Here is a 24,512-nt window from a genome sequence, read left to right as displayed (position 1 = left end):
TTTGTGCAGGATGAATGTTAGGAAATTGCTCCCAAATGAAATCTCTTTAACGACTAGATCCCAAATTAAAAGCATAGCTTACACTGAAAATTCCATTCAATTGACAGACCTAGTTCTATGAACTACACTGATTGAACCTGCAGACCTGCTATGCATTATAAATGGTCACTCTTTATGATGCTCTGACTAGTTGGCCTGGCACTCCCCCCTTGTCCCCCATGAGCATTTACTTTGTAGCAGCCATTAGGCCTACCTCCTTTTCCCCTTAGGCTTAGAGGACAAGCTTGGCATGCCCACAGCAATGAATGGAATAGTAGCAGGATTTTGTCTTCTCATAAGCCTTTGATAATTAGCTAACCCTTACTGCCAATCCTAAGTTTTCTCCTCCCTGTTAACTGAACAACACTATCAGGAGACAACTATATTTAGGACCCTGACAGGGGCATCTGGGTGGCTCAGTTGGTTAAGTGTCTGGCCCTTGGTTTTGGCTCAGGTCATGATCTCACAGTTCAAGAGATCAAGCCCAATATCAGGCTCTACGCTGACAGCCAGGAGCCCGCTTGGGATTCTCTCTCTCCCTCTCTCTCTGCCCCACCCCAACTAGTGTGTGCATGTGCACGCACACACACACACACACTCACACACTTTCTCTCTCAAAATAAATAAGTAAACTTAAAAAAAAAGAGAACCCTGTCAGGAAGGCTGAATCCTAGTTCAAGATCTTTTATTAATTCATCCTAAGACCTTAGGCAGGTTGATTCCTCCAATGGGCTTGATTTTTCCTATCTGTACAATGAGGTGCTAATTGGATTTACTTCACAGGTGTGGTGAGAAGACAAAGTGAAATACAAGTGTGAACATGTTTGTGATGCTCTGCACTCCTATGTGGTCAGTGACTGTGTGATTCTACAGGTACCTTCATACCTGGCCAGCAGGATTTAGTCAGATTGTCAGTAATACAAACACACCAGGGCATTTTGGATTTATTGTTCACATCTGACCACAGTTACATGTTTCAGATAAAATTCAGAAAGAAAATCTTTTTTTTAGCCAAAGACAAACTACATGACATACAAGAGATTTGGGGGTTGTCTGGTCAAATACTTAGAATATAAAATGGAATGATAGATATTCTATGTTTAAAAGGATGTGTAGACAAAAGAGAAGTTCATAATACATTTTGCAGACCAAAGTTATACCAACATAGCAGGATTTATATCAACCAATAACTATCTGCTGAGAAAATAGCAGTTTATTACTGGAACCAGCTGAAAAGACCAAACTGATGTGCTCTGAGAATATAAGTGTTGCTTAAGAGACACCACCTTAAGGTGCTGCTTCAAGGAACATGCTGCAACTCAAGAATTCAGTGAAATTGAGATGCAAATGAGAATCTGGGGGTGGCTTGTCATCTCAAAATCCAACTACATCGTGTCACTGCCACATAAAGTTTAAGAACAATTTTTCTTTCTTTTAAAAATTTTTTTTAATGTTTATTTGTTTTTGAGAGACAGTGACATGGCACGAGTGGGCGAGGGGCAGAGAGAGAGAGGGAGACACAGAATCTGAAGCAGGCTCCAGACTCTGAGCTGTCAGCACAGAGCCTGACATGGGGCTCGAACTCATGAGCTATGTGAGATCATGACCTAAACCGAAGTTGGACGCTCAGCCGACGGAGCCACCAAGGCTACCCAAAGAACAATTTTTCTTAAGTGATTATGGGAAGAAGCAAGTGCATGCAATAATATTAGAAATAAAGGATGTCAGTGAGGGCAGTCTGATGTCCCCCTTCCCATATATTCAGAAAGCATCTTTAAACAGTGCACAAAGCTTGAATGTGTGCAGTGGCCTCAGTGCTAATGTGTCCAAACTAGTGATAAAATCTTTAATCTAGGAACTGAGGAAGAAAGAAGTGTTTACCATAAATAGCTACTGGTAGAGAAAAGATGACTCTCCTGGTTGCAGCTTTGCCATGAATAATACCTTACACTGGCAGAGTTAAGTTAAAGGGAACATTTATTTAGTATTGCAGTTATGTGTAGCACTTGGTTGAGAAATTACTGTTCATATACTTTAAAAGTCCAATTTAAAAATTTTTATTACCAAAAATTATAGTTATAAAAATTCTAATAATAATTGTTTTTCTCGAATTTCAGATTTATTCCTGTGCCCTAGAAATTTATTCTGATTGTAACATTCCATTTAAAGGATCAGTTTCATATTGATTGTAACATTTGGCCACTGAATATTTGGTACCACTGCCAGGATGATCTCTTGAATGTGGTTTCAGGTGTGAATCTGCAGGTTCTTTCTGAAAGGCAATCTGGGATGTTGATCATTTGTTAGTCTGTTTTGACCTCTTAGGGAGTATGGAAGGCTCACTGTCCATCTCTGTCTTTCAAAGACAGGAAGGGAATCTATGTGACTGGTGAGATAAGGAACAAAGAAAACACAGTCGGTCCTCAGGGCCCCCTTTCAAGATCTCTCTTATTTCCTTGACTTATCCTTATCCCCATTGGGATCCCCTTCTCTCTTGTTCCCCCTCCTTTCCATCTTGCTGGGTGTGGGGGAAGCTGGCTAGGCTTGTAGGCCTAGAAGTTGCTCCACAGGCCACCTCATGGGCATGCCCCAGGGTGTGGGTCCCTAGGGATAAATCATGAGTGAGGCAGTAGGCCTAGATCTTGGCTGTAGTATCTAATGGAGTTTACCCAAAACTCTGAATTTTTAGGGCCACAGGCTTCTTGCATGATGGTTGATAAAACTGATCCTTTGATTACCACTTGACAACACCCTGGAAAGGAGGAAAGGTGAGTCTGATTCTCATCCCAACTTGATTTACCTGAGAAAGAAAACAGGCGGCTATCCACGGTCCTGGCGATGGACTGCAGCTTCACCACATCCATTGACTGCCCAATGTGCACAGTGCTGGGCATGCTCCCCAGAGTCCCTCTTACAAACTCTGCCACCTCCTGCACGGTGAACATTTGCAGCAGCTCATCAAAGATGGTTGGGAAAGAATTGAGGAGTGCAGCCTGCAGAAGCAAGTGAAGCTGCAATTAGCACAGAGTTTGTTGTCTGTCTTTCTCACATGCTCAGACAATAATAATACAAGAGGCTGAAAAGGCATTGTAGCACCCCTGTCTCACATGAGCTCCTCCCTGGCTTTTGACTCCACACATCCCTACAGCATCCTTGGGGCATAGAACAGGGAGGAGTACAAAGGAAACCAAAACAAAATTTGCTGGGGCCCAGGCCACTTGAAACTTTCATAACTTGCCAGCATATTTGCTGGCAAGAGAAGGGAATATAAAAAGAAATCAGCTCAATATGGTTTAACAGCCATAGCTATTTTGTTTACAAAATGGATTTAAATTTTTTGTCTGTCTCTATGATCAAACACTTGACTTTCTAATTTTGGTCTCAAATTCAAGCCAGGAACCTCTCAAAGAAACTATAGCAGAGAGAGCTGGGCACCACCAAGCAGCATGAGCTGAACTCCATTCACAGCCCTGTATCCAGCAATCCAGCTCTGTGAGCTGGACCATTTCCCCCAGGATGGACACATTTATCTGAAACCATGAAATCTGAAGACTTTATAAATGATGCCCTTCATCTGTGATGCTTGGCAGTCTCAAGTGTAAATTCAAAAGGATGGAGACTGTATGGATTTAGTCAGCTATGAATTCTTGACGACTGATGATTACGTTGGCACAGAGTTCAGCAACCTAGATGGCCTTGGGCATGGGCAGGAGTCTGTGTGTTCGGAGACTTCTCTTCATGGATCTTGGCTCTGGTAGACCCATGAGGTAGACTCTTTATGATAACCTGATAATAGTTCAAGAGCCTTTTACAGGCAGAGTAGTATAGGTGAAAGAGAATGGCTTTTGGAATTAGACATGAGTTCAAATCTCAACTTTACTACTTATCTGTTGCATCACCTTAGGTGAGTTATTTGCCTAATATCAGTTTTCTTATCTATAAAATAAAGATGATGATATCACTTATCTCCTGGTATTGGCATGAAAAAAATTAGATGCATGAAGTTAGTTTCCAGTTAGAGTGGTTGGCACATCACTGGCTTTCAATAAATGCTGGTCCTCATTCTCTCTTGTCTACATGGAAGCAACATGAAGAAAGCTTTTCCACTTCTCAATACTCTTACATTATTAACCTAGAATTCACAAAGGGTAATGAAATGTCACTTTGAGATGAGAAGATGAGAGTGTACTTTTCCTGCGTGGCAGGTAGTGAATGGGAGGCTGTTTTCCTTGACTGCTTTATCAAGCAGGCCTAGAGTGAGTAAAAATGTATGCCATGGGGAAACATGTCTGTCATTCTACAGTCTATGCTAAGGCCAGGCCCAAGAATAGAACTTACATGAATTCTGCTCAGGTCAGGCCCAAGAATAGAACTTACATGAATTCTATCTATAGATTTATAACTCCCTGGGATATCAGAGATTTTTTTGCAATGATTAGAACAAGCACAAAAACATGCTGTCATAAGCAGTTAGATACAAAAGACAAAGGGGGAAAAGCAGGTCCTTTATAATCAAAAGCAAATAGTAAATGCTCTCTTAAATGGTGAGCTTTCCCATACTTATGCACCAGAACAGAAGGATCCTTGCACCCTAACATCTCCTAGTGGTCAGAAGCAAAGACATAATCTGACTGAACCATAGACTTGCTGAGAATTCTGAAACTTATGAAACATGAGCCTGGAACCAAAGAAGCAGGTCTGATCCTGACATGGGTCTAAGCTGAGACTAAATCTGAACTATCCTGATGAGATAGGAGTATGCCATGCAGTACAAAGCATTGCCAAGTTCTCAGAAAGCATATCTGCCCTGCTCTGCTAGCTACCTCTGAGCTCCCCATATCTCTGTATGCTGAAAGGAAGAGTAGGTGTCCTGGGCCCTTGTTGGCAGGAACCAATGAGCTAGAGGAGAGACACAAGGAGGAAGAGGAGTTGCTTGGAGTACTCTGGAGGAGAGACCATCAAATGAGCCTTTCTTACAGAGGCACCTGGAGACCTTGAAGAATCCTCACTTAAAGAGTTTCATTCACAGTTGCTCACCTGTTCTCTGGTCCAAGGGGCTTAAAGACAATTGGCATGGGGGCAACATAGGGTCAAGTGGAAAACAAAAAAGCAGACTATTCTAATCTTTTTTTTTTAAATGTTCATTTATTTTGAGAGAGAGAGAGAGAGAGAGAGAGAGAATGAACCAGAGAGAAAGAATGTGAGTGAGAGCAGGGGAGAGGTCGAGAGAGGGAGAAAGAGAATCCCAAGGAGGCTCTGCACTGTCAGCACAGAGCCCAACTCAGGACTCGATCTCATGAACTGTAGGATCATGACCTGAGCCAAAATCAAGAGTTGGATGCTTAACCAACTGAGCCACCCAGGCACCCCCAGACTACTCTAATCTTAAAGGAGATATTTAAACATATATTTGCACTCATGACAGTCCTGGCAGCAACTGAATGAATGGACGTGAGAGAGGCTGTCTGATCTTTGCTGATAGGTTTTGAATAATAATTGGCTTCAAAAAAATCAAAGAAATGGAATCTATTAGATAAAATTCTGAATTTATTTGTATAAGAAAATAACCCCCTTGTGACTGGGGTAATAAACACTATCTTGGATCCTTTCTAGGATGAAGCTACTTGGAAAAGGTAACAGATTAGCTAACTGGGCATTTCTAATATAAGGAAGCAAATTTCCTTCCCACACTGATATTTCTACTAGAATTTTATCTTAATTCTTTAAAAAAAATTTTAAAGTTTATTTTTGAGAGAGAGAGAAAGACAGAGTGTGAGCAGGGGAGGGGCAGAGAGAGAGAGGGAGACACAGAATCCAAAATAGGCTCCAGGCTCTGAGCTGTCAGCGCAGAGCCCGATGTGGGGCTCCAACCCACAGTCTGTGAGATCATGACCTGAGCCGAAGTCAGACGCTTCACTGGCTGAGCCACCCAAGTGCCCCTAATCTTAATTCTTAAGCAAAGTTTTCTAGTTATTTCTGCCTATTTTACTCTTAACTTCTGGAACGGACAAGTACTAAAGTTTATTTAAAAAGTTTTAAAAAAAATTAACAGTGACTAGGAAATAAAATTCTCCATTATGTTCTAAATATCCCCTTTAAATAAGATGTTCATAAATGACAAAAAGTATGTAACTAAATAAATTTGGTTTAAAGAGGGCTTCTGAGGGGTGCCTGGGTAGCTCAGCTGGTTGAGCGTCTGACTCTTGATCTCGGCTCAGGGCATGATCTCAATGTTCTGAGCTGGAGGCCCACATCGGGCTGTGTGCTGGTAGCATGGAGCCTGCTTGGGATTCTGTCTCTCCTCCATGCTCCTCCCCTGGTTGTGCTTGCTCTCTCTCAAAGTTAAAAAAATTAAAAAAAAATTAAAGAGCCTTCTGAGAATAAAGTTGTGCTTCTTCCCCACCCTAAAGCCACTGGGCTATCTTATATTTGGTAGCTGGGGCATAGCTGACTTTGAAGTAAAAATAGCATTTTGTTCTATTAGGTATTTCCTTGCAAGTCACCCTTTACCCAACACATAGGAGCCTGGCAGGGCTTCTTCAACTCTAGAAGCCAGAGGACAAAGTAACCAGCCATTAAGACAGACAAGGATCTAGCAGCAAAATTTCCCTGCAGCTTACAGACCTGAGTGAAAAGGAGTGTTTCTGAGTTTCTGCTGTCCAGACTGAGCACAAACCGGATGGACTGGAAAAGTTCTTGGATGCTGGATCGGAATTGCTCCTCTTCCATCCCACAGGTGGCTCGGGAGTACAGGATCCTGGACTGCACGATGAACTTGAAAAGGTACTCCAAGGCCTAAGTAAAAGGGATAGAGAGGTGTTAAAGATGGCCAAGAGCTAACACAGCAGGGAATAAAGGGTAAAGTAACAGCAAATTCTATACCCAAATCAGATGATGAACAATTTCAACTGTGGAGACAAGCACTTTTTTTTTTTTTTTTTAATTTTATCTCCAAAGTCCAACTGGTCACTGAGCAGCAGCTGTCTTCTTACTGAGGAATCATCAAATTAATTTACAACTGTTTCTGTGGTTCTGGAATTGAGGAACCACAGACTGAGGAACCACAACAGCTGAATTCAAGACCATATAGGATCCAAAGAAAATGAAGTTTCTTTGTATTTTTTTCAGGTCTGGAAATAAGAGGCTTCAAAAGCAATGATGTAACCTCTCTTAAATTTATTCCAAGAAGGAAAAGTCCTTAAGGAGCCTTCTGCACCTTTGAGATATAGCTGGGGTCTGACATGGTGCCAGCCTTCTCACTGGACATTAACTCTGGAGAAAACTTGCCCCAGGTTGCACAGCCCCAGGTGGACCTGACATACCCACTCTCTATCCTCTTCCAAACCCGGACACCTTCCCACAGACAATTTTTGAACAATGCAGAAGATGAAGCTCCCATAACTTATTTTGGGAGCAGTATCTAATTCTGAGGAGTCCTTACAGCTTGGCCCATGCTTATGAGCACAGTAATTATCTTTTAAGAGAACAGATTGAAGATCTAAGACTATGCTTTCTAATCAAAGAAATGCCACAGATTTCCCAGACACTGGGAAGGCAGAGACATTGGGAGAGAAACTTATCCAAGGATGAAACAAATGGAGCTCAGTTACTTGAAATATAAAATAGAAAACAATTCTCAAGCTACTTTTCATGACCTATGTATCTATCAAAAGGTTTGGTAAAACAAAACCTCATTTTGTTTTGTTTTGCAGCCCATATAGAATTCAGCAGGCATTGTAGAATGGCTAGGTTAGAAAAATATGTCTTCCAAGCCTTGCACCAGAAGATTGCATTAGAAAAAATTAAAGTGTGTGGCCTCAGCAGCATAAATGCTACAGCCTCCATTCCAGACTTTTAATGCCTGGTCTGAAAAGAACCAGGGAGATGTGTGCTACATACTCTAATTTTAAAAGGGAAAATGTGTACCTCATGACCTGTTTTCTTTTTCCAGTTTGAAACAGCTAACACAAGAGTGTATTGAATGACTTGAAACATCCACTAGTTTCACAGTGAAGGGCAGAACCAGACAGAAAAATTGCTTGCATTTCCTGGGCCTGAGAGCTTAGTATCTTCATTAAATTTTAAAATATAAAACAACGTCCAAGATGGCCCTGTGAAAACCTGCATGAGGGATAAAAAATAAGTCCACTTCCAGTCATCCATCACCCCCTGACTTCCCTTGCCCACTCCTCTTGATTTTTATGGTCACTACCAGCGTGGGAAGGACCAGGTGATGGCCGGTTGCCTCTGACTAATGCAACTGGGGAAAGAGAAGAGGGTGGGCCAGTGAGGAAGGAGGTGAGTGGTGGAGCCTATGGAGTTTGTTCAAAGTTCAAGGGTGCTCCCAACACTTCATGGAGACAATGAAACACTTAATGGTGGGTGAAGCAGCCACTCTGTGCATTTCTACTTAAGTTAATAAGCCTGAAAGAAAAAGAGATCCTAAAAGTTATTACAACCTTTCAAGCACCAAGAAGATCCATTGTGCCTGCTCTTTTCTCTTCATGGTTCCCTGGGGGACCTGAGATAGCTCACCAGTGAAAAGTGTGCTGTCTTTTTAGAATATCTTGCCAAATACCAAACTCAAACCTGTCAAAGATACCTCCTACAGGTCATTCACAAGGGACAAACAAAATAACCAAGTAAGAAAACGAAAGACTCTTTATTTTCATATTCCTTAGTGGTCAAACTTTCTTAGAAAGGCCATGACTTTGAAAGTGAAAGAAAGAGATGCGAATGAGTGGCAGCATGTATTGAATCAAGAGTAAGAAGAGGTTTCCTGGTCCACATTTTATCATACCAGACTGAGAGGTGCTAGGCCAGGACCATACGCATCCTGTGAAGGATGAAAACAGGACTGATTAGAGATTTACTGGTTTGGTCAAGAGGACTTGTCAACTAAAACTTGAAGAAGAAGGGGAAATGACCTGATAAAACCTTAGTACTGGATGCATTAGTATGAGAGGCCATTCAAACAGGTTTGCAGTGGTAAGAATAAGTATGAAAGTACCTCAGAAAAGTGCTCCCCCAAATGGATATCTTCTTTCTTTCCACCCAAACCTGATCTTCTCCCAGAATTCTGCATCTTCCTAAGTAACCCTGATATCAACTCAGCTGATCTAGCCAGATTCTTTGGAACCAGCACTTCTTCCTTTCTATCACTTCACACATCCAATTTAATGTTTCAAATTCATTCCCTGCTTTGGTCACATCAGCTACTTTTTGGTTGCTTGAAAACTCAAGTTGTTTCCCACCCAGGCTTTTAAACATGCTGTTTCCTGTCTGGAATGCTCATCCCCCAGCTCTTCACATCGATTTCAGCCTAGAGGTCACCTCCTCAGACAAACTTTCCCTAAAATTTTGATCTGAAGTAAATTTCCTTCATAGTTCTTACTTATCAAGTTTTTTTCCCCACTTAATTTGTGTATTTATTGTCTGTCTTTCCTCCACTTGGATGGAAGTGCTATGAAAGCACAGCCTTTTCTGCTTGGGCCCCTGCTGAATCTCCAGTGTCTACTACGGTGTCTGACACATGGCAGGTATCAAGCAACACTGACTTGACGGAATGACTGAATGACTGATTGTTAGAAGAAAACAACTTCTTCTATGATGCTTTCTCCAGTATCCTGAGCAATTAATTTAGGGACTCACATAGAATCTTTTGCATTTAACTCAACTTTTATCCCCTCAAATATTGTCTGAGGCAGCTGCCAGGTACTGGGTTTAAAGAAGAACAGAATGCAGGCTCTGTCCCCACATCACACTCAGAACTCTGCTCTACACCTGTGTTTGAGCATGCTTCAGTGGGGATGTGTTCTTCAAGGCAAGAGGTCTGTCTTATTCTTCTTTGCATCTTGGCATCCACAACAGATGCTGACTGCTTTGTAGACATGTATTATATGAAGAAGGACAGAAATAATACTTATGGCCTTAGATTTTTACAGAACATACGGAGAAGAGGCAGGGGAAACACAGACCTATGATTTTATTTTGCTTCTTCAGTCTAGTAATGTTTAGGGAAGTGCCTGTCTCACCTGTTAGCATGTGGACAAGAACAACAAAATCACAGGCCCAATGGTACTCAGAGCAAATGATGTGAAATTAAAAGAGGACAGAGAAAAAGCAGAACTACTTTGTTGCCACTCTTCTTTTATTACTAACTGGAAAGGGTGGGAAAGACATGGTTAAAAAGCAACTAAAAAAAATAACTCAAGAACAAGAAAATGTAGGGGCGGAAAGGGAGAAAGCATGAACTTGCTATGAGTTCCCAAGGGATATGGCAACTTTCTTTAAAATGCTATCTTGAGAACTGTTGAGCAAAAGAGAAATCAACATTCTCTCAGTGGGTCTCCACAGAAGTACCATGAAAAGAAGTTACCAGAAAGTGAAGTTAACTCACAATGACGATGGTCCCCTGAAAACTGGAGCTGCCCAGAAATGCAAAAGGCTGCCTTATCTCGGAACCTGTCCATGCAGGAGTGCTGCCATGGGGGACTCCGGTTTCTTCCAAAGGTCAAGGTTTTAAGATTATCTTCTTAATGTATCCATATACAGTGCATCCAATCAGCTCTTTTTACTTAAAACAGTTCTAAAAAACAATGTTTAGTAACCACTGAAGACAGGAAAAGTTGGGAGATCTTAAGTCTAATCAATGTTGCCACCAACATTGGTTTAGAAGGAGATATGATGCTTTGGCCAGTGGAAGCAGAGATGGATGCTGCTGGCAAAACCAGTCAGGAAGGATGGCCAGGAGTTGCATGTACATCATCCCTCCTTTCTGCTTTAAGATAACACTGTTAGGAATAAAGGTCTTCTGGGGCAAAATTAAGATGGACAATGGGGAATTATGTGGTCCAAGGCATTCCTGAAAGCAGGCCAGTGTACTGGGATGTCGACACTTGTTCTGCACACTAAACCATTGAAATTACTGACAAACAACAGCAGGGGTGGGCCCTTTATGTACAGTGAGCTCAGTACATTACCCTCATGGCTTCCTGAATGTGGTCCTGTCGAATCAGTTCTGCTGAGCAGTCCATGTACCACTTCAAACAGCGAATGAGCTCCCTGGGAAAGAGAACAGTTCCAGAAACCCCACTTTAACTCAAAAGCAATGCAGCTTGAAATTTTTGCAGCCCTGAATTTGCCACACAGGAAAAATAAATATACTGCTTATGAGGCAGAATGGAGTGATGGATCCGTTACAAATGTGAAATCTTCAGATCATCTGAGACCACACAACATGCCTCGTCTGTAGAGTTGCCACATTTTAATTAGCAATTATAATCATTCTTTCTCTCTTTCCCTGACACACATTTTTTCTTTGATAAGAAAGTTTTCCCAGAGTCCTAGACTTCACCTGTAATTTTGTTTTGTCTAAAATTTCTATGTCTCCAGAACATACAACAATAACTAGTAAGTAGCAGATTCTGGATAAAGGTATACGGTCCTATGTGCCTCTCCTTGCTCGCTCTACAGCAAGTGCCCACTCTACAGAGTGATATCAAAGTGTCAGAGTTCCAGTGACTCCACAGCCTCGTCACCCGTTGGTTTTATATATATTTTCAAAAATTGTGCTAATTCTATAGAAGAAAATGAGGCAATTTTAAATTGCCTTAATGGTTTTAGATAACTTCTGTTTTCCATGTTAACTATTTATATTATATCTTTTATCAATAGTTTTTTATTTCTTTGACATTTATTGTTGGTGCCATTTTTATTTTTTTAATTTTTTAAAATTTTTTTAACATTTATTTATTTTTGAGACAGAGAGAGACAGAGCACGAACAGGGGAGGAGCAGAGAGAGAGGGAGACACAGAATCCGAAACAGGCTCCAGGCTCCGAGCTGTCAGCACAGAGCCAGACGTGGGGCTCGAACTCAGGGACCGTGAGATCATGACCTGAGCTGAAGTCGGATGATTAACCAACCAAGCCACCCAGGCGCCCCATGTTGGTGCCATTTTTAGCTATTCATGTTTCTCAATGAAAAAGCAAGACTTACTTTTAGTAGCTTTGCTGCCAGTTCTTGGAAGGAAAAGAATGACAATTGTGTAGTAAACTATGGTTTAAAATGTCAGCTGAAAGACCACAACCAATATCCTACTCAACAGTGAAAGAAAGTTGTTCCTCTAAGATCAGGAATAAGGATGCCTTCTTTTTCTACTTCCAATCAACATAGAACTGGAAAAACAGCACTTAAAAAAACCAAACAACCTGATTAAAAAATGGGCAAAGGAGGGGTGCCTGGGTGGCTCAGTTGGTTGAGTTTCTGACACTTCAAATTGGTTTAGGTCATGATCTTGCAGTCATGAGATTGAGCCCTGCACTGGGCTCTGCCCTGGATGTGGAGCCTGCTTGGATTCTCTCTCTTTCCCTCCCTCTCTGTGCATCCCCCTCAAAATAAATAAATAAGTAAATAAATAAATAAATAAACAAACATTTTTAAAAAATGGGCAAAGGACTTGAATAAATTTTCTCCAACGAAGATATGCAAATGGTCAATAAATACATGAAGAGATGCTCTGCATCATTAATCATTAGGAAAATGCAAATCAAAACCACAATGAGATACCACTTCACACCAGTTAGCATGATGACTCTAAAAAAAAAAAAAATCCCTCTCCAAACACAACAAAAAATAAAAAGTCTTTGCTTGAGGATGTGGAGAAACTGGAACCCTTGAACACTGCTGGCAGGAATGTAAAATGCTGCAGCTACTGCTGTGGAAAACAGTATAGTGGTCAATCCCACCTCTGGGTATATACCCAAGAGAAATGAAATCAGTCTTTAAGAGATATTTGTATACCCATGTTCATAGCAGCATTATTCACAATAACTAAAAGGTGAGAGCAACCCAAGTATTCATTGATGGATGAGTGGATAAACAGAATGTGGTACATACATACAACGTAACATTATTCAGCCTTTAAAAGGAAGGCAATTCTGACATATGCTACAACATAGATGGAAGTTGAAGACATGGTAAGTGAAATAAACCAGACACAAAAAGATAAATATTGTATGACTCAATTTACATGAAGTTCCTAGAATAAGCAAATTAAAAGAGAAAGTATAACAATGGAGGTTGCTAAGGGATGGTGGAGGTGATGGGGAGTTATTATTTAAGGGGTACAGAATTTCAGTTTTTTTTTTTTTTTTTAATTTTTTTCCACGTTTTTATTTATTTTTGGGACAGAGAGAGACAGAGCATGAACGGGGGAGGGGCAGAGAGAGAGGGAGACACAGAATCGGAAACAGGCTCCAGGCTCTGAGCCATCAGCCCAGAGCCCGACGCGGGGCTCGAACTCACGGACCGCGAGATCGTGACCTGGCTGAAGTCGGACGTTTAACCGACTGCGCCACCCAGGCGCCCCCAGAATTTCAGTTTTGCAAGATGAAAATAGTTCTTGAGATAGATGGTGGTGATGGTTGTACAACAATGTGGACATACTTAATGCCACTGAGCTGTACACTTAAAAATAGTTAAAATGGGAGGGGGGGGTGCCTGGGTGGCTCAGTTGGTTAATCGTCTGACTTCGGCTTAGGTGATGATCTTGTGCGGGGTCCGTGGGTTTGAGCCCTGCATCAGGATGTGTTGACAGCTCAAAGCCTGGAGCCTGCTTCTGATTCTGTGTCTCCTTCTTTCTCTCTGCCCCTCCTTCACTCCCAATCTGTCTCTCTATGTCTCTCAAAAATAAATAAGCATTAAATTTTTTTTTTTTAGTTAAATGGTATTATTTTATATTATGTGTATTTTATCAGAATTAGAAAAAAATGAAGTTAAAAAAATGTCAGCTGGGGGCGCCTGGGTGGCTCAGTCGGTTAAGCGTCCGACTTCAGCTCAGGTCACGATCTCGTGGTTCGTGAGTTCGAGCCCCGCGTCGGGCTCTGATGGCTCGGAGCTTGGAGCCTGCTTCCGATTCTGTGTCTCCCTCTCTCTCTGCCCCTCCCCTGTTCATGCTCTGTCTCTCTGTCCCAAAAATAAATAAATGTTAAAAAAAAATTTAAAAAAAATGTCAGCTGAATGAATGGTGGTTGTCATGGAACCTTTTTTAAGCCTGTCCTTCTATTCAAACACAAATCCTAATGATGATGCTAAATGGAACTTACTTGTACGCCAGGGCTCCAGCAAAGTGCTTCTGGATGTATGTGTCCATTACAGGCCGGAAGTGGAAATACTTGATGTCTCTGAGCAAGTTGATGATGAATACCTGAAGGAGATGTAGGGTACTACAGTTCACTGGAGACCCTGGACTTATCCCCAGCAGGAAACAGAACTCTTGCTTCTTCAAGAAATGACAAACCGTCAGTATTTTCTCTAGTGTTTTCCATGGGCAGAGAATGTAAGATTTCTATTCTGTACCTGTATTTCTGTCTTGTCTGCTCTATTCCCACAGCCCCCGGCCACCCAGTCTGGACTTGGGACTCATCTGTTTGTGCTAGTGTTACTCTGACCCTCTCTCTTCATAATAATGCTGGATGACACAATATAGACTAGGAAAAGGCAAAGCGATACCTGTGTAAGGTGGCATAAATTCTAAGGTGTCTCAAAAAATTTGGAAAAGAGACAAAAAAAAAAAAAGATTGTTCTCTGAGCCAGATCAACCTATGAAAGGCTGTGCCCTTCCAAAATGGGGCTGGCTGGCCAGGAAAGCAAGGAAGAAAAGCCAGAGGGGCAATCTACGCAAGTGCCATTTTAACTCTCGCTTCTGCTCCTCATCTATCAGGTAGACTTACAGTATATGGTTCTTGAATATACAGCACTCCTATAGGACAGGATATATTAAGCAAAATGCACTGAACATTCAAATCACTGTCCATTCTCACTAAGCAACCTACAGAGATTTGGGTTCCCAAACAACTGCCCAAAGGGAGAGAGTGTGATGCTCAGACCATCACAGATGAGACTCTGCTCTTCCTGGCCATTATACCCTATTTTTGTAGGTGAAAAAACAGGTCATCTGGTTTCCTGTATCACTCTCCAAGCCTTTTATTGGTGTAGGTCTCTATTTCAGGGGCTAGGCAACTCTGCAACAGTGATGAGACTGAGGTATCAAAACTACTGAGGCCCGGACCTGGCCATGCTGAATTCTTCAAATTTGATGCTGTAGGGATCTGCCCGGTCGGTTGGTTGGTTGGTCTTCCTTGGGTGACACTCCTCAGCCACTTTTCTATTGGAAACATCTGCATAGATGTTATACTGACTCACTCTAATAAACTGCTTCCCTTGGATTTTTAAAAACATATGACAGAAATAATAAATAAAAATGAAAAGTCGGGAGGGGTGAGGCTTACCAAAGACTGAAACACCAACAGGCCATATTTCTCTGTATTATCATCCAAAATCACAAAGAGTGTATCTAAGATGTCCTGCAGAAACTGCAACATAAAAACCAGAGGGCTCAAATCTTAGGACCTTGAACACATGGTCAAACTTCCATACACCAATGAACTCATCTCCCAATAAACAAACTCAAAGATCTCCTAAGATCTCAAATCACCACTTAAACTAAACTAATCTAGGATCCCACCTCCACCTAGCTAAGGGCCCTGAGAGGTATTTGGAGAGGCTCTTTCTCTTGGGTAAGTGCAAAATTTCTATGGAAAGAACGGTCACTTAAAAAAACAGGACATCCATGTAGAATTGTAATTTTGAAATAAAGTCAATCTAAGTGATTCTGATGCCAAATTCATTTTGAGAAAAAGAGTTCACTCTCCTGGGACCCAAAGAGTTTAGTAGCCCCTCACTCTTTATTGTGGCCTAACTCTTTAGAGGACATTTGAATGAGGGAGGGTGTGGCAGGCTAGGTCTTAACTATAGAAACCATGTTTTGGTCTAGAAATCAGTATTCTGGGAGAAGGGAGAAAGCTGTTGCTGAGGTCTGTCAATGAGGGTAAAAGAAGTACCATTTTGTTTTTGTTTTTTAACATGTGCCTTTTTCTTTCTAAGATACAAAATCCAAGGGAGACAATAATACTCAAGGATACTGACAGTCTTCTTCCAAAATAAAGTCTAACATTCTGTGGTCAAAAGGCAATTGAATGATACAATGTTTATTTTATTTGTTTATTTTTTATTATTAAATTTAATATAATTTATTGTCAAATTGGCTAACATACAGTGTGTAAAGTGTGCTCTTGGTTTTGGGGTAGATTCCCATGGTTCATCACTTACGTACAACACCCAGTGCTCATCCCAACAGGTGCCCTCCTCAATGCCCATCACCCATATTCCTCTCTCCCCACCCCCCATCCACCCTGTTTGTTCTCTGTATTTAAGAGTCTCTTGTGGCTTGCCTCCCTCCCTCTCTGTAATAGTTTGTAACTATTTTTCTCTCCTTCCCTTCCCCCATGGTCTTCTGTTAAGTTTCTCAAGATCCACATATGAGTGAAAACATATGATATCTGTCTTTTTCTGACTGACTTATTTCATTCAGCGTAATACCTTCCAGTTTTATTCACATATTGCTGCAAATGGCATGATTTCATTCTTTCTCATTGCCAAGTTACAACTTACTTTAAAAGAAGTCTAAGGTGGAAGGTTTGGATGGCAGCGTTGATGGGCAGGATTGGCCATAGGGTGATGACTGCTGGTGCTAGGTGATAGATACATGTAGGGTTCTTTATACCATTTTACTTTTGTGTATATTTGAAATAGTCTAATAAAAAGTAAAAAATAATATTTAAAAATGCTGGCACATTCTTTTCACACTCTCTTCTGGTGGTTTGAGATAAATTATTGATGCTAAAAGCAGATGTGCTGATAAGATAGTCTCTTACTGGAAATACAACACTACTCAGCCTCAAAAAGATCAGACTTTGGGGTGCCTGGGTGGCTCACTAGGTTAAGTGTCTGACTCTTGATATCTACTTGAGTCCTGATCTCAGGGTCATGAGATTGAGCCCTGTGTTGGGCTCCATGCTGGGCGTGGAGCCTGCTTAAGATTCTCTCTCTTTCCCTGCCCCTACCCCCACTCCCACTCATGCTCACTTACTCTCTCAAAAAAAATCATACACTTCTCTTTTTTTTTTTTTTTAATTTTTTTTCAACGTTTATTCATTTTTGGGACAGAGAGAGACAGAGCATGAACGGGGGAGGGGCAGAGAGAGAGGGAGACACAGAATCGGAAACAGGCTCCAGGCTCTTAGCCATCAGCCCAGACAGAGCCTGACGCGGGGCTCGAACTCACGGACCGCGAGATCGTGACCTGGCTGAAGTCGGACGCTCAACCGACTGCGCCACCCAGGCGCCCCCATACACTTCTCTTAATACCTTGTCTGCTAATTGATATTTTAAATATGTTTATTTTTATATTTTAGTTAATATACAGTGCAATATTGGATATATTTAGAAGAAAAATATGCCCTGAGAATAAACTGATCTTAAGTTTCAAAAACTAGTATTAGCTTGGTTAAGAGTTCTTTTTAAAATTTATGATACTCTAATAGATTTAAACAAAATTCAGACAAAACTTCATAAAAATATACAGATGTATACAGACTTTAAAATTGTTTCTCATTTGGAGACAGCATGTTGTGTGTTACTGAGTCAATGGAGCTATAAAATGAAAGTACAGATAGGGTACCTGTGCTAATTGATTTGATAATTATAATGAAAGAGCAATGCTCACTGATGACAAGTTGTCTTCTTGACACTTAGTGTCCATTCTACATTCCACTGCTCTTGCTCATCACCAAAAGCACCTCCACTTTCCTCAGCAGACTTCAGTCCATTGTGCAGAATCCACCTGCAGCACTTTCACCATCAGGAGGTGCCAGGTGGGCAAACACTCTGTGCAATGCAGAGAAGCCTTACAGAAGACAACAGGGGACTTGTAGTGTTGCTGTCAGCCTGACAGGGCCATAGATGGGAAATGTCACAAAGGTATCTAGAGAAAGCAGTTGAGGCAGGGAGTAGGGAAAGGTCTCTGGTATGGACTGTAAGTGAGAGACTGGGCAAAATCAGCAGCTACAAGTTAATGGAGAGTATTTAGAGTTCTTCTAGATAATCAAGTGAGTACGGCCAGAAAGACTTCAGGCCAGGTTTGTGGTAAAAGGGTTACAGATAAGGAAAATGAGAAAGAGACCTAAGGAAGGAAGAGGAGGCAGCACAAAGCACTGGGTATGTTTCTAATTATCATTTTACTTTCTAGGAAGAAAAAAAAGTCAGAAAATAGGGTTTATAACTTAGTTTCTAAAAGGTAATAAACCTGATGTCATACTTACTTTTAAAAAAGAAGCTAACTGAAAAAAAAATAAAAAGAAAAATAACTCTAGTCCTACTCACTAATTATATTTTGAGAAATGGTCTTAGAGGTATACTGGTAGAAATCAAGGTGAAGTAAGACCTTCTGCCCAGATTCTTACTTAGGTAGCATCTATGAATTATAGGAAGGCATACCTTAACAATTTCTTCTCCACTGACATGCCGCAGCCGCCCTAGTATGTCCATGATCCGGTCTGGAAAAGCCTTCCATTTCAGCAGAGCAAGGAGGTCCACTACAAAGCAAGCCCAAAAGTAGTGAACACTGGCTATGCCAAGGACAAGCAAAACCCAGACTTTCCCTGCCAAGGACAGGTGGAATCTGGGGGAAGAGAAGTAGCTGCTAACATTACAACAGACTCTTTAGTGCTGATATCAAGGCCAAAGACACATCTGTGAAATCTGGAGGTGCATTCTGGAGCTAATAAAACCATGGGAAATCTTACAGGTTGCTATTAACAAGTGGTTCCTTCAACTTCAGATGAAAAGAATGCCCTCATTGTGGCATGAAAAAGCAATTGACTTCTGTTTCCCTTAGCATGTATCAGCAACATGGAACCAGTCACTGAGGACAGGGAGCGTAGCACCCTGTAGGTACCACCACCTACCATTCTGGGTGAGTTTGGTGGAGGAGAGCTGTGTGGAAATGAAGAAAGACTCTTTGGTGCTGCGCTGGAAGATGAGGCTGGAGGGGATGTTAGGGCAGCCATTGTAGTCCTCTTTGCAGCAGGGCAAGCCCAGGTACAGAGCATGGTTGTTAAACGTGCTATTCTCATCGCACTGCAGGCAAAAGTAGAGAACACAGAGTGTTTCCTGAACCATGACACGTGGAAAACTCAGGTCACAGATTTTTCGATGTTGATATTTGCTCTCATCTTCCTGAGGCTAGATCTTGGGCCTCAGGTCCTCTTAGAAGAGTGCTTTCTGTTCAGAAATTCCCCATATGGCTCACATGCCTTTTAGAGAGAACATGGTGGGGCAGGTGGCCTCCATCTGCTGTGCAGGCAACTTTGGGTGGCAGCCATGCTGTGATAGCTGACAAAACCATGATCTCAAATGGCAGGTCTCTGAATGTACTAGCTAATGGCACAGAGGAGTTGGTAATAGACTTCCATTACTTGTGGAGTGAGAGGTGAGGGACAAAGGGTCTGCTGGCATTACTTGTGGGAGGAAGGTCACTGTAGTTACATGACAAAAGCCTGCCCACAGCTGTCCTGCTGTCATCTACCAGCACACTACCCTGGATCCTTTGGCCTGCCCACTGAAAGCCACCTAACTCAGAACCATATGTGAGAGTGGCTTCAGGAGTGTGAAGGTTGAGATGAGAGACAGCCAGGCTCCATACCTTGTACACATAGAGCTCATGGATGTCATCTGAGAGAGTGGTGCCATCATCCCGCATCAGGGGTGAGAATGCAAAGCCAAAGAGTTTCTTTTCCCCTTTGTCCTTTGCTGCAACCAGAGCTAAGTGTTAGTTGTTTTTGCCCTTCACTTTGCGTTTTAACAGAAATTCCCCTTGTGCTTATCACCTACATTCTTTACTTCTTTGTCCCTTGCTTTCATTAATTAGGTACATACCTGACTGCAGGAATGATGATAAATGTACTAGACTGAATTTCCACTTATATCCCAAGGTACACAGGCTATCTAGACCCAAATAGAAACTAGATTGCTAGTCTTGATAAATCAGAGGCTCTTTAAGGAACAGTTTAATATGTACACAGGAGACATCCAAAGGAGGATAACACTGGTAATTATCCAGTGTCTGGACCAGACACAAAGAAGGACGAGTACCAGACCTTTTCTGGTTTTGAGTCACTGTACACAGAACAGCCTCTGTTGACACCCCATCTCTGAGTACCCATTTATTCAGAACTCATTTTATTGCCCCAACAATAAGAACCCTCTTAATTCTCTTTCTGAGGAAAGAACTCTGAGACAATAGAACATTCATATCTTCCAAGGAATGTGGAGAGAAGTCTCACTCACTGGAACAATGTCTGAACTCGAAGCGCAGGTGGGAGCCCCGGAACCGGTCAATGGGGATGGGCAATTTGATAATTTCTCCCCAGCGAGGACTATTACTGTGGTAGAGGACAAAGGAGTGGTAGGAACTCCTGTTTGGCTCTCCTGAACCCAAGCTTATACAATCCTGGAAGAGAAGCAAAATAAAGTGTGATCTTGCTGGAGGAAGCCCCTGGATTTCTCTGTCACTAGGACACTTTCTCCTTTGCGCAAGTCTTATTTTCCCACCAGGCCAAATCTACAAGATGAGAAAATTCATTTGACTTAAACTCAATACTTTTGGAAACAACTGTGTAGATGGCATAAGGAATCAGCAGTCAACAATGCTCCTTCTTTTCCGTGGGGCAAAAGTAACCACACATGCTGCTCAATAAACTGGAGGGCAGCTGAACAGTGTATGTGAACCACTAAGATAGGTTCTTCATCCTCATTAAGAAAGGAAACAATGAACTCCACAGGAGAAGTCAACTGTATATGGCACTTTACCTGATCAGAAAATGAATTAATTTATAAAGTAGAGAGAGCCTGTTTTCTAATCTTCCTTACCCCAATGTTGCACTGGCATTTTAGGTTGCCCTTGGCTGACTGTCTTTGGATATAGACAAGGCAGACCAGATTTAATTTGACCTCCTGTTTTCAGATATTGCCATGAAGATGTAGTCCCATCTTCCTGGAAGACAGGAAGTTGCAGGCAATACAATCAGGAGCAGCTCCCTATCTGCACAAGGGTGGTCTGAGCAGCTGACAGCTCTGCTGACCTTGGCATTATCCATGGCAACAATGGACACGCCTTAGTCTTCGAGATGGGCTTTTAAAAATGAAACAAAAATCAGTGCTTCTACCACCAATTAAACAATATCCTCCATTTATTTCTAGCTTTGGGGGATGATTTTGACTAATTTTACCTATTTACTTCTGTAAAATGTGGATGATCACTCCTGCTCTGCCTACCTCACAAGGCTATTGTCAACATATAGGAGCGAGGTCTATAAAAGAGTGATTTGCCTTCTGTCAAGTGCTGTGCAAATGATGCCTTGTTATTTGCCAGGGACTTCACCATGACATGACTGAGGGAAATCTGACATACTGACAATGGAAAAACAGCACTCCAGGTCTTCACTTTGAATGAAGAGTGACAGAAGATACACTTGCATCCTTGTACTGGCATTGGCTGGAAATAATCTTTTACAGCCTGAGTCTGCTGTTCCTTGTCACATAACTTGGTACCAGCAAGTGAGTGCCTAAGTCCTACTCCTGACCAAAGAGAAACTTTTTTTTAGCTTTCATTAGCTTAAGGAACAAAAAGAGTGGGACCTAATAACAGTTGCCAAAAGTAGGTAGCTTGATGCTAGACAGAATGGCAGAAAAAGTAACATGTAGGACACAACTAGAGGGAATAGGTCTAAATTGGAGCAGGAAGGATTGAGGTCAGACCGGGAAGAATTTCTAAAAAGGCTGTGTGACACTGGAAGTCATTATCAAAGCATACTGCAGGGTTTCCTTGAAGAAAAGGCAGAGAAGAATGCATATGTGGTGATGTGAGTGCAGTCTGCTTGATGAATGGGTCTCTGAATAAAGTCCATAGACTCATTAAAATTATTACAGGATTAGCCTCCTTTCCCAACTGAAGGCAAGTCTTACCTTCAGTATTTCTCCATCTGCGTAAAGCACATACATGGTCACTTCAATATTCTTTTGTACACTCTTTCCCCCTCTCTCGAAATCCCCCTTCTCCAAGGTTAGGTACAGGTCATTGCGGATATCACCTATGGGGAGAGAGATGTCATGTCTTCAAGACCATAGGAGCCACACTGCCCCGTTTGTACGGAGGACCAGGCTAGCATTTGGATCCTCCAGTGTTGAGGTTGGTGCTCAGAGCATTGCAAGCTTGGTTAATAACGGTGGACATTCTACTGATATCAGTGCGGCAGCACTCTGTTGGTTAGTCAGGTGCTCTCTAAGTCTAATTTTTTTTTTCAACGTTTATTTATTTCTGGGACAGAGAGAGACAGAGCATGAACGGGGGAGGGGCAGATAGAGAGGGAGACACAGAATCGGAAACAGGCTCCAGGCTCCGAGCCATCAGCCCAGAGCCTGACGCGGGGCTCGAACTCACGGACCGCGAGATCGTGACCTGGCTGAAGTCGGACGCTTAACCGACTGCCGCCACCCAGGCGCCCCTCTAAGTCTAATTTCTAAAGGTGTTCACCACAGTTTGTCCAGGGTGGGAAAAGCTGCGGCAGAGAATCTTCTCTTGTATTACAGGTGACTACTCAGTCTCTCTATCTTCCAGGAGAATAGCTGAAATCTAAACCTTCCAAAGGGGGAAGATTTTTAGAATCAACAGGAATAACATTTATTGTATTATGTCTACTACTTAACTACTAATCACTCCTCCTTTCCCTCCAAAAAAAAAAAAAAAGTGGTTTCCTTTTTCCTTTACGGGTTTTCTTTTTCAACTTGCAACCCTTCTGAGTCTGACTAGAGGATACACTACTTTTTCCTTCTGGAGGCTTAGCTCCAAATCCCATCCCTTGCTGGAATGCCAGACCCAGGTCACTGGACTGTCATTTTTTTTTTCTTCTTTGTGTTGCAAGTGCTCTGGGAGCAGATGACTTTCCAGAAGCACAGGTGCTAAAGCACTGGGGTAACGATCGGTTATGCTCTTTGCTTCTCTCTGACTTCTGCCCACTTTGCCAATATCTGCTGCTCGAGACTTGGGCAGGTGAAGCCCAAACTGCAAGCCGAAATGACCTAAGAAATGACCACATCTGCCTTTTTTTTAGGGTAAGGGGATTGTCTATTCATGTATAAGAAGAGCTCATTTGGGCTGCTCTAAGCTTCTAAGTTTGTAACACGACCAATTTTATTCATACATTCTAAAGAAGGTATTTTGACTTTCAAAACAACAACCACGATGACAACCACAACAACAACAATGTAAAGTCCTGGGAAAAAAAATCTTCAAAGGGAAAAAAATGGTATAGGAAAACATGTAAGGTCAAAGTGAAGATGTGCTAACAGCCTGAAGAACTCAACTGAGAGGTGATGGAAAGATTAACTTGCAAAGTAAGCCAATTCAAAACATTCTTTCTACCTCAGTTCTTAGCAAAACTGAAAAATCTGAAAATGTTCATTACTTGGAATCACAATGAAATAAACAGATATTGTTTTTGGTTAGCAAGTAAGCTTTCTGGTTTGGTCAGATACATGATGATGGCTCATTTTCTGCACAGACTACCTTTCTGATTATGCAAGTGTCTTAGTATCTCCTATGCATGAAACATGATAGACTAGAACTGGCATATATCTTGAGCTGTGGAGGTCTTCATGACCAGACCTATTATTCAGGTGGTCTTACTATACCAGAAGTGCAGCCATGGTTATTTAGTTGCATAATGAAGTTCTCAAAATACTTCAGCATAAGTGAGGAAGAACAGCCAACGAGAAGCAATTAATTATTCTCTGACAGCCCAGGGAACTTTCTCTAATGTGTGAAAAACATCTTGTTCCCCAACAGCCCTGAGGCTACCATGAAGGGAAATGAAATTATGTTCTGAAAATCACATACAAATGCAACTAACTGCTGGATAGGTAGGACAGCCTAGAGGATGTCTATTCTTGCAGTTCACATGGACTTCCCTCCTGGCTGAGAAAAGCCTCTACTTCGAATTCTCAGGAGTCTGGACTTTAATCTGCCTCCTTTGGACATCTCTGCTTGGGCCCTTCAAGCATATCATTAAAATAGCACTCAGGTGTGCAGGCAAGGTAGGAAAGGAAAGCGGAAGGGAAAGTCAAATCCATCATTTTGCTATTGTAAGGGCAGAAGCTGAATAAAATCATTCCTAAAAGTAAAATTCAAAATTAAATGGGACCTTTACTATAGGTAATTGGTATTATAATGGGACAAATCACAGTTGGCTACACCTTGAATTTTTAACAATTGAAACAGACATCTTAGAGCCTCTTTTGATAAAAGTCTTTTACTTACACATTAGCTCTTCTATGGAATTTAAGTAATTATTAAATTTCTACACTGATTTGGCAGAAAGTGAATAGTCTAGAGAATTTTAATGTCTAATCTACAGAATAGGTACTTTGTTTAACTATTACTCTGGTTTAAACCAGCACTCTCTAGAAGTTATTCTCAAGGTAATCCACATGACTTGTAAAAGCAGATACCGGCTA

General features: G+C 41.7%; 1 protein-coding gene across 15 annotated transcripts in view; it reads right to left on the bottom strand.

Moving 5' to 3' along the window:
* The window catches only part of DOCK3 (dedicator of cytokinesis 3), a 585,953-nt gene that overhangs the window by 78,288 nt on the left and 483,153 nt on the right, over positions 1-24,512 (bottom strand). For all 15 annotated transcript variants that reach the window (XM_045492946.1, XM_045492954.1, XM_045492948.1 and 12 more), the window contains 10 exons: positions 21,966-22,090; positions 20,289-20,451; positions 19,645-19,751; positions 18,908-19,079; positions 18,438-18,535; positions 15,332-15,415; positions 14,147-14,247; positions 11,022-11,103; positions 6,664-6,834; positions 2,840-3,032 (listed from right to left, as the gene is read on the bottom strand). In XM_045492946.1, the coding sequence (XP_045348902.1) occupies positions 2,840-3,032; positions 6,664-6,834; positions 11,022-11,103; positions 14,147-14,247; positions 15,332-15,415; positions 18,438-18,535; positions 18,908-19,079; positions 19,645-19,751; positions 20,289-20,451; positions 21,966-22,090 (1,296 nt within the window). The remainder of the gene's footprint in view (positions 1-2,839; positions 3,033-6,663; positions 6,835-11,021; positions 11,104-14,146; positions 14,248-15,331; positions 15,416-18,437; positions 18,536-18,907; positions 19,080-19,644; positions 19,752-20,288; positions 20,452-21,965; positions 22,091-24,512) is intronic.

Source organism: Leopardus geoffroyi, chromosome A2 (assembly GCF_018350155.1).
Source record: "Leopardus geoffroyi isolate Oge1 chromosome A2, O.geoffroyi_Oge1_pat1.0, whole genome shotgun sequence".
In the NCBI taxonomy this organism is placed as follows: domain Eukaryota; kingdom Metazoa; phylum Chordata; class Mammalia; order Carnivora; family Felidae; genus Leopardus; species Leopardus geoffroyi.
This window is presented reverse-complemented; position numbering and strand designations above follow the sequence as displayed.